The 14,125-nt window shown below is 41.2% G+C and overlaps 1 protein-coding gene across 1 annotated transcript in view; it reads left to right on the top strand.

The window, feature by feature from the left end:
- LOC121326779 (antithrombin-III-like) overlaps positions 1-14,125 on the top strand; it is a 60,936-nt gene that overhangs the window by 24,011 nt on the left and 22,800 nt on the right. Inside the window, exon 3 of the mRNA XM_041270264.1 lies at positions 333-548. Within this exon, the coding sequence (XP_041126198.1) occupies positions 333-548 (216 nt within the window). The remainder of the gene's footprint in view (positions 1-332; positions 549-14,125) is intronic.

The raw sequence follows: 14,125 nt of genomic DNA, 5'->3' as shown, positions 1-14,125 counted from the left end.
TTTAATAGGTTAGGGGAGGCAAAATCGAAACACTGTTTCTCCTCATAGTGTTAGAGTGGAACCTAATGGCCAGGCACCACTGAGCTCAAAGCACACACCTACTGGGCGGGCCCATTGTCCTCCACAGACCAGTACCTCACCAACATTTACTGAAGAGCTTCTGGGTGTAAAGAGGTTAGGGTGCCATTGACCTTCAGTTCTTCTAAGCTGTTGTTGGGAATTGCTGTGGTGCGGGAGCATTATCGGACATTCTAGGGTAAAATAATTTTGTATTCTAAATGATAAACCAAAAATTATAAAAAAACCCAAAGGTGTGAATTACTCTCCTTCAGGTGTTCCAGTTCGATACCATTAAAGAGAAGACATCCGACCAGGTCCACTTCTTCTTTGCCAAGCTGAACTGCAGACTCTATAAAAAAGCCAACAAGTCGTCAGAGCTGATATCTGCCAACAGGATCTTTGGGGACAAATCTCTGAAGTTCAACCAGACCTACCAGGACATCAGCGAGTTGGTCTACAACGCCAAGCTCATGCCTCTCAACTTCAAGGTAAGTAACAGTAATGGATTGAATGTTCACAGTTGTACCGTTCTGCATTCTACTTTAGCAGATAGAAAGCAGTGTCCAGCTAGTAATCTGCTGTTACTTGACAATCACAGTCACTAGGGTTACCTCTCAATTTGAACCATTGTCCAATATTGGAATATGGGAAATGGCTGCAGCAGTTTCATTTTGCAGATGTTCCACAATGGACATACAGGCACCTCCAAAATTATTGGCACCTTTGATAACGATGAGCAAAAAAAGCTGAATAAAATAAACAACATGGGTAATGAGCTATATTTTATGCTCAAAAATATGGGAAAACTATATTCTTTTATACTAATACAATTGCTCAGAGAAAATGTTTATTTTTAAAAAAATCAAAAAGATAGGTGTCAAAATTATTGGCACCCCTAAGATTCTTATAAATAAAATCAAACAAAATTAAATCCTCATTAACCAGGAGGCTGAAACTTGGCTACAAGTGGATCTTCCAGCAAGACAATGACCCCAAGCACACATCAAAATCCACAAAGAAATGGTTAATTGACCACAATATCAACATTTTGCAATGACCATCTCATTCTCCGAACTTGAATCCCATTGAAAACCTATGGTTTGAATTGAAGAGGGCAGTCCATAAGAGCAGATCGATTGATATCAAGGATCTGGAAATATTCTGTATGGAGTAATGGTCTAAGATCCCTTCCAATGTGTTCTCCAATCTCATAAAAAAAATTATAGAAAAAGGCTCAGTGCTGTTATCCTTGCACGGGGAGGGTGCACAAAGTACTAAAAGCAAGGGTGCCAAAAATTGTGACACTTAAGTTTCTTTGAAAATAAATTTGTAATTTGAGAAATGTGTAATTTTGGTTGATACCCTTGAATCATTAATAAAGTACAATATATTCCACATGTTGGAAAATTACAATATAGCTCATTACCTGTGTTGTTTATTTTATACAGTCTTTTTTGCTCCTCTTTATCAAGGGTGCCAATAATTTTGGAGGTGTCTGTATATCTATACTATTGGCCATAGTATAAGTATCAATGTATCTGTCTGATACCAATACAATCTAGGCTGTTTCTTATCCAATCCAGCAAACATGTATTTTCATTTCAAAACAGACATCTGGAACTACACTAGGTTAAAGGACGTCCCCAGTTTGCCTAATCCCTTGGTCATGTTCACCTCAATAGTGTCCTCTGAGTCAAGTTACTGGCTGTAAGCATGTCAGTCAATAATGGAAGTAGCTGAAGAGATGGGGACAATTTGACCCAGGATATGCAAGACAGTTAAAAAAAAATTACTTACAAACTGAGATTTCTTTAACTTTGAGTAGTACCAGATACCATATTTTAAAATAAAAATACATGTTTGCTAAAACGTATGTTTCTTTCAAAAATGCAAATTTGAGAGCAATCTAATGAATGGATGTGCCTGGCAGGGAAAATGTATGGAATTATTTTGTTATCTAGAATTACTTTAAAGTTCATGGGATAGGAGTGAGGGCTATATGGAGGATGGAGCTCTGGAGTTTAGGAAGCGAGGAGAGTGCTTTTGACTTAGTTAAGAGATCAGGGTCTCCCCTAGGCTCATGGAGAACCACCCTTGTGGAGGTGTGGCCAACATAGCTGGGTCTCCAAAGCTGAGACGCGAGCGTCACTTTCCCAAAGGGAAAACAGAAAATAAGAATAGCAGGAGAATCGAAAATATGTCCGGAGGTCTCGCCCAGGCCTGCCGAGAATCGCCTCGCTGAGGGAGATTGTCACAGCCAGACCTCCAAGATTGAGTAGTGAGCAAGACTACCTTAGTGGGGGAGACAAATGCTGGAAGGAGAAAGAAAACTGCGAGGAGGCTAGGGGTCCAACTTGCTGGGGGGCAGGCGGACTGTGAGCCAGTGTGTGTCAAGAAGGGTGCCAAGGCCAAGGAAGTCGAGGGAGGAGGTGGTGCATGGACCTGGAAGGACTGGATCAATAGGAGGAAGAAGAATCTGCTGTATCTAAAGGCCATACCGATAATGAAGAATGAATATGTCCTGTATGTTTTCATATAGCAGATCCTGGTTGACAGCTTCCGATGAGTGAGCAGCATATTCAAAATCCTGTTGTTTACATTTTGTCTGTTGTTGTATTGAATGATGTACAAAGATTTATCACTTGATTTTTACTTGCTGAGAGAAATAGGGTGAGTTGTACTTCTCAGGCACAACTGTAAAAACCTTTAATTATCAGCGATGAGAAAGAAATGGTAGTGATCACTGTCGTGTCCCCCTGTACTCCGCTTCAGCACGGTACAATTCATCAGTACGTTTTCAAGCATTTCCAGTGCATGGAGATGAGAAATGTGGCTTACAATATTTCGAAGAGAGGAATTCATAGTTACTAAACACACCAAAGTTTGCAGTCGGAACTGTGTTAAGAAAAACCTAATTGAACCAACACCAGAAGGCTGTTGGAGGCTGCATCAAGCCAAGGCGCTGTTCCAGTTCTGTTTGACTGGAATCACTACTCCTTGTCAGCCCAAGGCTTTGTGTGTGGGACTGAAAAGAAAAGCCAGTACAGAGTCCAGAAGAAGAAATGGAACTTCTGCAAGAATGGAAGAAATGTATATTTATATATTTATGAAAAAATAAACCAATATTTATTTTTAAATAAAAAATGTGTCTATATCTTTATTTCTAAAAACTAGTAACCCATTTTATAAGCACAATAAGACACTCCAGGGTGTTGGCTTTGCTAGAATAACCACACTCCCAGGGGCGTACGGTTGTTCTAGCACAACCAACACCCTGGAGTGTCTTATTGCTTAATTTAGAGTTCATACGTTTATATAATGTTCTTGATCAAGTGTGTTTATATGCACACATTTGTGTACCGGGCATTAGCTATTTAAATTTGTAGCATACAAATATTTACAAATGCTCACAGTAGATTTTTTTTTATATAATGTTGTGAAACTGTCCATCTCCTTCTCTCTTTTTCTTATTCTTCCGATGTATTTTTACACACCCCAGGCACTTTTATCCACCATATGTATATTACATGTATATGTATATCCATATGTATATTACAGAAAATCCACGTTTAATGACAGTTAACTTGTTTTGTCAACATGGAAATATACTATATTTAGTATATTTAATTATGTATTTCTGTTTTAAAATGAAACATTAAAAAAGAAGTCTGCTGTAAAAAATTAAAAAAGGTCTGCATTAAAAAAGGTCTGCTATAACATGAGATTTGAACGTACAACCTGTATTTTGAAAGGTGAATGTGAAAGCCAGCTGAGAATTCTAGAGAGTTATGTTTTTGAGTTTTTACGCTTCATCATTCATCTTCATCATCCTCATTCTGAGATTCTGATCTTGAGCTCTGAAAATGTTTGGTTTCCTATGGTCCCTATTAGCACAACGAAGTACAGTTTCCTCTCACCATACTGGTTGATGAGAGTAAAGCTATTTGTGGTCCCCACGGGACAAAAAGGAACATTAATTTCTGAGAATTAGCTATGCTGAAGGATAGCCTATATATTTGGTAAAAGTAAAACATAAGCCACCAACCCACTGTGTGTGACCCTGAGCCAATCACTTCACCTCCTTGCGCTGCGTCCTTTGGATGAAATGTAAAACAAACAAGGTCCTATTGGAAGTAACTCAGCAGCATTAGTTGATGATGCATATTTCGCATACCCTTCTTCTTATGTATTTGCTTAGCAGATGCCCTTATCATGTCGACTTACAGAGGTGACAATACATATTACAGTATATTTACAATGTCATTAAAAGCTAGTAAAATTTAAGGCAGTGTGGCAAAGTGGTTTGCAGTGCGTAGGTGTAAAGGCGATGTGTTCACAATCCAAACAAAAACGTTTATTTATATTCCCGGTCTGGCGACCACAAAAAATAATCCCAGGCAATACACAGCAATGTGTAATGTTGCAGGTCGTACAAAAAAGCTTACCTCAATTGCTGTGTAAACGCCTGCTGGATACTGCTTTACGTGATCTGCTGCAGACACATTTTAGCCTTTTTGGAGACATCCATTTTCTTGTCTACATTGTGTAGTATTTTAATTTCCTGCTTAGATGGCATATAGTCACATGACATAATCACTGCACAGCACTGTGTGCATGGCGTATATTACACGCAGGCACATGGCAAAGCTGTACATTTTCGGTAATGTGATTTTTTTTTTGTATGAAATACAAATAATTATGACATTTTTATTTTTTAAGAATATTGTAAAAATCGCAGTATTGCTCTAATTTCACAATTTCCGTGCAGCCCGTGAAACAACCATTTTTCACAGGGCCCTAGTAATAACCAGCCAACCCCAAAAGAGACCTCATCTGAGACTTGGTTTTGGGGATTGTCGCGTCCATCAAAGCCTGGACTTTGGTGACAACAGGTTACACCCGTCCATGTCCCATAATAAATCCCAAGTAAAAATGATTTCCATTACATGAGAGTAGTTGTTAAAACTTCATGCTGATTTGAAAGATAAGCACCAACGAAGATGTAGCTTTACATTAAACTAATGTGATCCATTTGCATCTCCATACATTTGCATTTTTCTTTCCATCTGATGATGTAGATATCCTTCTGCCCAGTGTTGATGGCTGAAGTGTAATGGTGGCTCCAGGGATCAGCTTATTTTGCCTCCCCAGTGCATTAGTATACACAGCAGCTGCAATTCTGGCTCCGGGCATCAACTACAGTCTGGTCTCCCTAGCGCATCAGCATGACAAGCGTCTGGATTGAGCTAAGTAAGGGGTCTGGGCACCTTCCATCCTCTGTGTTTCGTCGACTAGCCCATGACACCTCAAGAGGGCTTGACAGTGATTGTGGCATACCAGCATCACGCCTCTCCATCCCGCATTCAACTCAGTCCAGCTTACTTACCCATACATCCGCATTGCTTTCTTTTTATTGTGCTTGAGATGTCCAGCCAGAATCTTTCTGTCTTAACCACAGCCAGTTGCTGCTCCTTTCTGTTGCTTCATGATAAGTTCTTCACTGTGCGATGCAACTCTTGACCACTGAACCCGACATCTCAGAAACCGGGTTGAGAGTGTGCCATAAATCCTTGATAACCCACCTCCACTGGGTAAATCCGGACTATCCGTCCTCGCTGTTCCACTTCAGCAGCTAGTTGAGCATACCGAAGTTTCTTCCTCTCATACGCCTCATCCACAGAATCCTCTCATGGCACTGTTAACTCTACCAGATGAACAAGGTGTGCTGATCCAGACCACAAGATAATGTCTGGTCGAAGGTTAGTGGTGGAAATCTTGGGTGGAAAAATAAGCTGTTGACCAACATCTGCCAGCGTTTTCCAGTCTCTAGCAACTTACAGTTATCCTGGACAAGGCTTGGTTTTAACACCTTTTCTTGGTGGTTGCTTTTGTGTGTAATGCTTTGATGGAACTGGTGGCAACTTATTGGTCATTATGCTTGTCTTCCAATTCTAAGGCCAAACATCGCAGCACCTGGTCACGGCACCAAGTAAACTGTCCTTGGCTAAGACCCACATTACATCCTGTCAAAATGTCCCTTAATGTTGCATGTAATGAACACAAAGGTAATAAGGGATTCTCACTCACCCAGAGGTTTAGGTTCTGTGGCGCTGGGAGAACCTCATATGTTGATCTGATGAGGAAATTTATCCTGCTCTGTTCCACTGTCCATCAGTCTTGCCAGCCGATCTTGCATTGTTCCACACTCTCTCATGTCATCCATTCGCCCTGCTTGGCCTGGGAAACGGCCTTTACACACCTCATCCTCTCCTCCTGCCTTTGCATTTTGTTGACTACCACATTCCTCTGTTGAGCTGGGGTTGCCCTGTGCCATGTAGGAGGAGCTGAACTGAGATCAAGACCCCCTCTTCCACGCTGAACTTGCCCCATAATATCATCGATTCAAAGGGCTGCTTTTGCATCTTCCATGGCTTTCTTTGCCATCCACTTTCTTCCAGTTTTCAACACAGGTGCTGCCTGCATTACGTATTTGTCTCATGAATCAACTAATGTAATTTCCAGTCAGACCTTGTATTGTTGAATTCTGATGTTGAAAAACAAAATTGCAAATCTCCAAAGCAGGCTTTCACTAAATTTGTTATTGTCATCAGTACTCTGAAAAAATCAAATGCTGCCCAAAGAAGTTCATGTGGCACTGAACCATATGCATTAGCCAAATCCAGGAATGTCACATGGAGCGCCTTTCTCTCCTTTTTAGCTGATTGAATTTGTTGCCGGATCATGCTGAAGCACTAAGCATCCTGGGAAACCTGGAATGCTCACTTTTTGTACTGAACTGTCAATGAAGCAGTTCTTTAATAGGTAAGTTGCCAAGTTGGTAATAATGCTGAAGAAAATCTTACCTTCTGCATTTATCAGGGAAACAAGGCGAAACTGACTGATACTTATAGAATCTTTTTCTTTTGGTATAAAGACTCCTGTTTGGTGCCATGCTCTTGGTCCAACCTGTTTTTCCCATGCCACTTTTATCAATTTCCACAGGATTCATAGAACTCCAGAAGCACTTTTCTATACTCTGTATAGAACTCCATTAGGCCCTGGAGATGATGATGCCCTTGATTTTTTTCACAGCTTGCTCTCTTTCCACTTCTGTGCATCCACGTGTCATGAGGTTAACCATAAGACCACCTACCTATGTGGATTGATACAGTGGCTTGCGAAAGTATTGACCCCCCTTGGCATTTTTCCTATTTTGTTACCTTACAACCTGGAATTAAAATTGATTTTTTGGGGGGTTTGTATCATTTGATTTACACAACATGCCTACCACTTTGAAGATGCAAAATATTTTTATTGTGAAACAAACAAGAAATAAGACAAAAAAACAGAAAACTTGAGCGTGCATAAGTATTCACCCCCCCAAAGTCAATACTTTGTAGAGCCACATTTTGTAGCAATTACAGCTGCAAGTCTCTTGGGGTATGTATCTATAAGCTTGCCACATCTAGCCACTGGGATTTTTGCCCATTCTTCAAGGCAAAACTGCTCCAGCTCCTTCAAGTTGGATGGGTTCCGCTGGTGTACAGCAATCTTTAAGTCATACCACATATTCTCAATTGGATTGAGGTCTGGGCTTTGACTAGGCCATTCCAAGACATTTAAATGTTTCCCCTTAAACCACTCGAGTGTTGCTTTAGCGGTATGCTTAGGGTTATTGTCCTGCTGGAAGGTGAACCTCCGTCCCAGTCTCAAATCTCTGGAAGACTGAAACAAGTTTCCCTCAAGAATTTCCCTGTATTTAGCGCCATCCATCATTCCTTCAATTCTGACCAGTTTCCCAGTCCCTGCCGATGAAAAACATCCCCACAGCATGATGCTGCCACCACCATGCTTCACTGTGGGGATGGTGTTCTCGGGGTGATGAGAGGTGTTGGGTTTGTGCCAGACATAACGTTTTCCTTGATGGCCAAAAAGCTCAATTTTAGTCTCATCTGACCAGAGTACCTTCTTCCATATGTTTGGGGAGTCTCCCACATGCCTTTTGGCGAACACCAAACGTGTTTGCTTATTTTTTTCTTTAAGCAATGGCTTTTTCCTGGCCACTCTTCCGTAAAGCCCAGCTCTGTGGAGTGTACGGCTTAAAGTGGTCCTATGGACAGATACTCCAATCTCCGCTGTGGAGCTTTGCAGCTCCTTCAGGGTTATCTTTGGTCTCTTTGTTGCCTCTCTGATTAATGCCCTCCTTGCCTGGTCCGTGAGTTTTGGTGGGCGGCCCTCTCTTGCCAGGTTTGTTGTGGTGCCATATTCTTTCCATTTTTTAATAATGGCTTTAATGGTGCTCCGTGGGATGTTCAAAGTTTCGGATATTTTTTTTATAACCCAACCCTGATCTGTACTTCTCCACAACTTTGTCCCTGACCTGTTTGGAGAGCTCCTTTGTCTTCATCGTGCCGCTTGCTTGGTGGTGCCCCTTGCTTAGTGGTGTTGCAGACTCTGGGGCCTTTCAGAACAGGTGTATATATACTGAGATCATGTGACAGATCATGTGACACTTAGATTGCACACAGGTGGACTTTGTTTAACTAATTATGTGACTTCTGAAGGTAATTGGTTGCACCAGATCTTATTTAGAGGCTTAATAGCAAAGGGGGTGAATGCATATGCACGCACCACTTTTCCGTTATTTATTTTTTAGAATTTTTTGAATCAAGTTATTTTTTTCATTTCACTTCACCAATTTGGACTATTTTGTGTATGTCCATTACATGAAATCCAAATAAAAATCAATTTTAATTCCAGGTTGTAAGGCAACAAAATAGGAAAAATGCCAAGGGGGGTCAATACTTTCGCAATCCACTGTAGGTGGGATCTCTGAAAGAACTGACATAGGTTCCTTTTTGAATCTGTATGTGTTTCCTCCAGATATCTCTGCAGCTCAAACTTAGATGATTTTAGAGTGCCATTTTTCTCACTGATGAATAACTTCGAACTTTGAATGGATCTTTACAAAAGTTAGTTTCTCTATTATGCTGGTTAGTCTGACCGGGTTCGCGAGGATCATTACGTTCATCACTAGTTGTATCCATGCTAGTCCTTCTCATATCTATGACAGGGGTGCTAATGTCCTGTGAACTGTAGTTTACTTGCTGTGGCTGGATTTCATTTGACTGACTTGACTGACTTCATAAGAAGTACTAGTCAGTGTGAGGCTCTTGTCCCTTCTCCCTCAAGCATTTAATTCTCCCTTGATGAATCTTCAAAACCCTGACTGTTGTCACGTTGCTTCAGCCACAGACACAAACCTGGAGTTCCATGTCTTTGCTAACTGCAGATGTTGAACTAGTCTTTTGTGAAGTACTCTCCATTCTCATATCAATTTCCGTTCCTAAGTTGTTAACCGTGTTATCCAATGTTGAGTCATCTTCCGCCCCAGCTCTTGCAGACTCTATTTTTCTCTTTCATTTCTTAGAAACCTTGGGTGGGTGTCTCCAGCATCCTTTTTTTATCTTTGAAACACAAAGTTGGATTCTCCCAACAAGGGTAGCTAACCCTTGCCAGCCCCAATGGGTCTCTTTCCTCCTGTCAGCTGTCTCCATGCTGTCACAGGGTTTTTACCTTGTTGCCAGCTGAACTATTCAGAGCAGTCACTGGACATATCCAGATCTTTATGATTTCCATTACATGAGAGTAGATTTCAGCCTGGTCTGTCATTACAATTTTTCCTTTCCTGTCCGACATCATCAAAAAGACATAAAGCACAGGTCCCTAGTCATTTTTTTTTCTCTGGAAAAAGCAGAGAAAAGCTTTCAATGGCTTGGGGCCGATAGCAGCCGGAAATACGCATTTCTTTTCACCAGAGACATAACATGGACAAAACAAACAAGAGAGCCGCTATATTAATAAAATAATGACTTGGATAGCATTATTGAGGAGTTTCAGGAGAGTGATCAAGTAATAATTTATCAGTATGCACTACTATGAAGAGATATGTGATAAATATAATGAACAAGGAGTGGGGCAGGGCTGGAGGTGCAGTACTGAGTGTCCTTTTGATATGCAGTGACTTGATAAAATAAAATTACTTTTAAGTGTGTGTAAAATAAACAGTGCATGTGAAAATAAATTGGACCTGGCGTGCCTTTTTGTTTTTCTAGGACAAACACTGAGGGGAAACATATCAGTTATAAAGGAAAAAACTCACAGATCAGTTCCCCTTTCTCTTTTTCTGCCACGTTTGTGTGTGACCGGGGCTGCCATTAATTTTACCAATTCCTTATAGTTTGACCAGTCCTGGCCCAGACCGTCGGTGTCTGTCATGGCCTGATAGGCTAGCTGGCTAGCCCAGAACTCTTTTGGCCATGATGCAGTGGTAGCCAACCACTCAAACACGACCAGGTACAGCTCCGGGTCATCCTCAGCCATCATCTTTTGTGCATGCGCCTTTGGGGCCATCACAGGTCATGGTGATGCGTTGGGTAGCATCGTGATACCAACCCTCTCGATTAGAGCTGTATACCTCTCCTCTCTCCTTCTCTCCTCACCCTCCGGTCTGCTATCCATTGCCTCCAGCAGTGCCGTCAGTGTAGCATGATCCTTCCTGTGTTCTGACACCATGTGTTGCAAAATGGTTTGCAGTGTGCAGATAGAGGTGATGTGATTACAAAACAGAAGACACCAGAAAATTCACGATCCAAACAGAAATGTTTATTTATAATCCCGGTCTGGTGATCACATAGAATAATCCCAGGCAATACAGTTTCAATACAATGGGTTACAGTCCTGAAAGAATAAACACAGTTTAAAAGAATAAACACAGTAGAACACACGCAAACACACACACACGATCATAAGTCCAGAGTGAGTGTTAAAGTGCTAGTGGTGAAATACAATAAATTTATGTACAGTTGTCTATGAAGTGTTGTCCGGGTTTGGTGCTGGCCTAAGCGACAGCTCCAGATCGTGTTAGCCGTCTAACAAGAACAAACAAGTATAATTAGACACAACAAACAAACAAAACACTCACGGTTATTTTACAGTTCTCCTTTCTCGGTTTGACCTTAACCATATCAAAAGGAACAGATCACCTAGCTACGTCCCCTTTTGTACCATCAGTCACTACCCCTTGGTTAGCAAGTGCAACCATTTCTCCTCCAATCCGCGGTTGCCACATCACTTCCCTTCTGGGGCAATGACTTGGTGTACCGTAGTTCTGCTCCCCTTCTAGATGGCCGACTTCCACCTTTCCCTTGGAATGAATTGTCAGACCTTCCAGTCTGGGGCACTCTGTTCCCTTTGCACAACACCCTCACAGGTCAGGAGGGAGATTTATAACCAACCTTTCTCTGTCACAGGCCGGTATAGTAACAATAAGATGAATAAAACAATAAATTGCTGTTGGATTTTAGTACAATTTAATAGAAGTAAATTTACAGTCAGGCGCTGAAAGTGATAACTTACTGTTGCATACAATACAATTACAATTAAGAGCCTCTAGAGCAACTGCACAAACACAGTTAAATGGAGGTACTTTTTTTTTTTTTGTGATCAAATTTTTATTATTTTAACGGAAATAAGACAATACAACAATGTAGTAAAGAACATCAATCCCACCCCCCCCCCCCAATAGGGAGAGGGGGAGGAGGGGGGATACATGCGTACCCCTCCCTCCCCAGATTACAAAGAACCCTAAGACAGCCAGTGGTATTTGTTGGTGGATTCAACAGCGCTTTAATGGTGTCTGCTGTAGTACTCCAGTCCCGCAGAGTCCCTTCCCTGGCTCCTGAACCCGAGCAATAGAAAGCTCCATGTGAACCATGTCAAGAAAACCCACTGACTCCAGGGGAGGGAGTGCGGAGGCTACCAATAATATGAAGGAGGCGACAAACGTTATCTGTCGCCAATCGGGACTTAATAAATCCTGTTTGATCGTGATGATTTAGTTTAGTCATGCAGGTCTCAAGTCTACGTGCGAGCACCTTGGCATGCAGTTTAATGTCAAAATTTATTAAGGACAGGGGGCGATAACTGGAACAAAGAGAATGGTCTTTTTCTTTTTTTAGTAATAATGAAATAATAGCGGAGTTAACATCTGTCTGTTTCATTTCCAATAGTAGTGGTCCTAGCTGGACCTAGAAAGCAAAAAAAAAACTCAGGGGAAAGGCAATCGAACCCAGGTGATCTTCTTGTATTCACACTTTGCAATGCCTCTTTTAGCTCTATCAAAGAGATCGGGGCGCCTAAAGCTGCTGATTCGCCATCCGAGAGACGTGGTAACTGGCCACATAAAACCCAAACACTATTCCCCAATAAACCCCAGAGGAAAAAAATGATAGAGAACAAGATAATCCACCCCCACCCTCTCCCCAGCCCCAACATTGTTACTCCGTGGCGAACACACAGTAATGTTTATCATTAACCTCCAACACCCCCCTAACACAATTAGAAGCAAAATCTTATTACAGGCCCCTAAAACCGCAGAACAGCAAAGTCAGTACAGCGCAAAAGCTTGAAGATCAGTGTGTGGGGACCCAGATAGTGCACCGCTATAAACACGATGGGCACTGTCAATCTCAATCGGCGCCATTGAGGGAAGACCAGGAATCCAGCGAGGCAGCATCTTTTGTAGGTAATGTGTCTGCCCTCCTGTGGAAAGCCTCTCCCTGCAGGAACCGTGGTTCATTACAATACATTTTATGTGATTGATTAACTGTGTTTACTGTCATTTATGTTGCTTTTTTGTTGTGGAATAGTTTTTGTATGAAAGGCACTATATAAAAACAATTTGAGTTTATTTAAAATTATTTCTAAACTTCAAATGTGCCACATTACGGGAGAGTTACACTTCGTGTCCGACATTTTATATGTAGTGACAGTTTGACTGCTCTGGTAGTTCTAGGTATGACGGAATTATATATCCCCTATTTTTTGCAATCCCACGTCTCACATTTTTTCAGAATAATTAACCCTTATCGGTCCATTTATTAAGAACATAAGAACATAAGAAAGTTTACAAACGAGAGGAGGCCATTCGGCCCATCTTGCTCGTTTGGTTGTTAGTAGCTTATTGATCCCAAAATCTCATCAAGCAGCTTCTTGAAGGATCCCAGGGTGTCAGCTTCAACAACATTACTGGGGAGTTGATTCCAGACCCTCACAATTCTCTGTGTAAAAAAGTGTCTCCTATTTTCTGTTCTGAATGCCCCTTTTTCTAAACTCCATTTGTGACCCCTGGTCCTTGTTTCTTTTTTCAGGCTGAAAAAGTCCCTTGGGTCGACACTGTCAATACCTTTTAGAATTTTGAATGCTTGAATTAGGTCGCCACGTAGTCTTCTTTGTTCAAGACTGAACAGATTCAATTCTTTTAGCCTGTCTGCATATGACATGCCTTTTAAGCCCGGAATAATTCTGGTCGCTCTTCTTTGCACTCTTTCTAGAGCAGCAATATCTTTTTTATAGCGAGGTGACCAGAACTGCACACAATATTCAAGATGAGGTATTACTAGTGCATTGTACAGTTTTAACATTACTTCCCTTGATTTAAATTCAACACTTTTCACAATGTATCCGAGCATCTTGTCAGCCGTTTTTATAGCTTCCCCACATTGTCTAGATGAAGACATTTCTGAGTCAAAAAAAACTCCTAGGTCTTTTTCATAGATTCCTTCTCCAATTTCAATATCTCCCATATGATATTTATAATGTACATTTTTATTTCCTGCGTGCAGTACCTTACACTTTTCTCTATTAAATGTCATTTGCCATGTGTCTGCCCAGTTCTGAATCTTGTCTAGATCATTTTGAATGACCTTTGCTGCTGCAACAGTGTTTGCCACTCCTCCTACTTTTGTGTCGTCTGCAAATTTAACAAGTTTGCTTACTATACCAGAATCTAAATCATTAATGTAGATTAGGAATAGCAGAGGACCTAATACTGATCCCTGTGGTACACCAATGGTTACCACACTCCATTCTGAGGTTTTTCCTCTAATCAGTACTTTCTGTTTTCTACATGTTAACCACTCCCTAATCCATGTACATGTGTTTCCTTGAATCCCAACTGCGTTCAGTTTGAGAATTAATCTTTTGTGCGGGACTTTGTCAAAAG

This window comes from Polyodon spathula, chromosome 14, assembly GCF_017654505.1.
Source record: "Polyodon spathula isolate WHYD16114869_AA chromosome 14, ASM1765450v1, whole genome shotgun sequence".
Classification (NCBI taxonomy): Eukaryota; Metazoa; Chordata; class Actinopteri; order Acipenseriformes; family Polyodontidae; genus Polyodon; species Polyodon spathula.
Note: the sequence above shows the minus strand (reverse complement) of the source record. Positions and strands in the feature narration are given on the sequence as shown.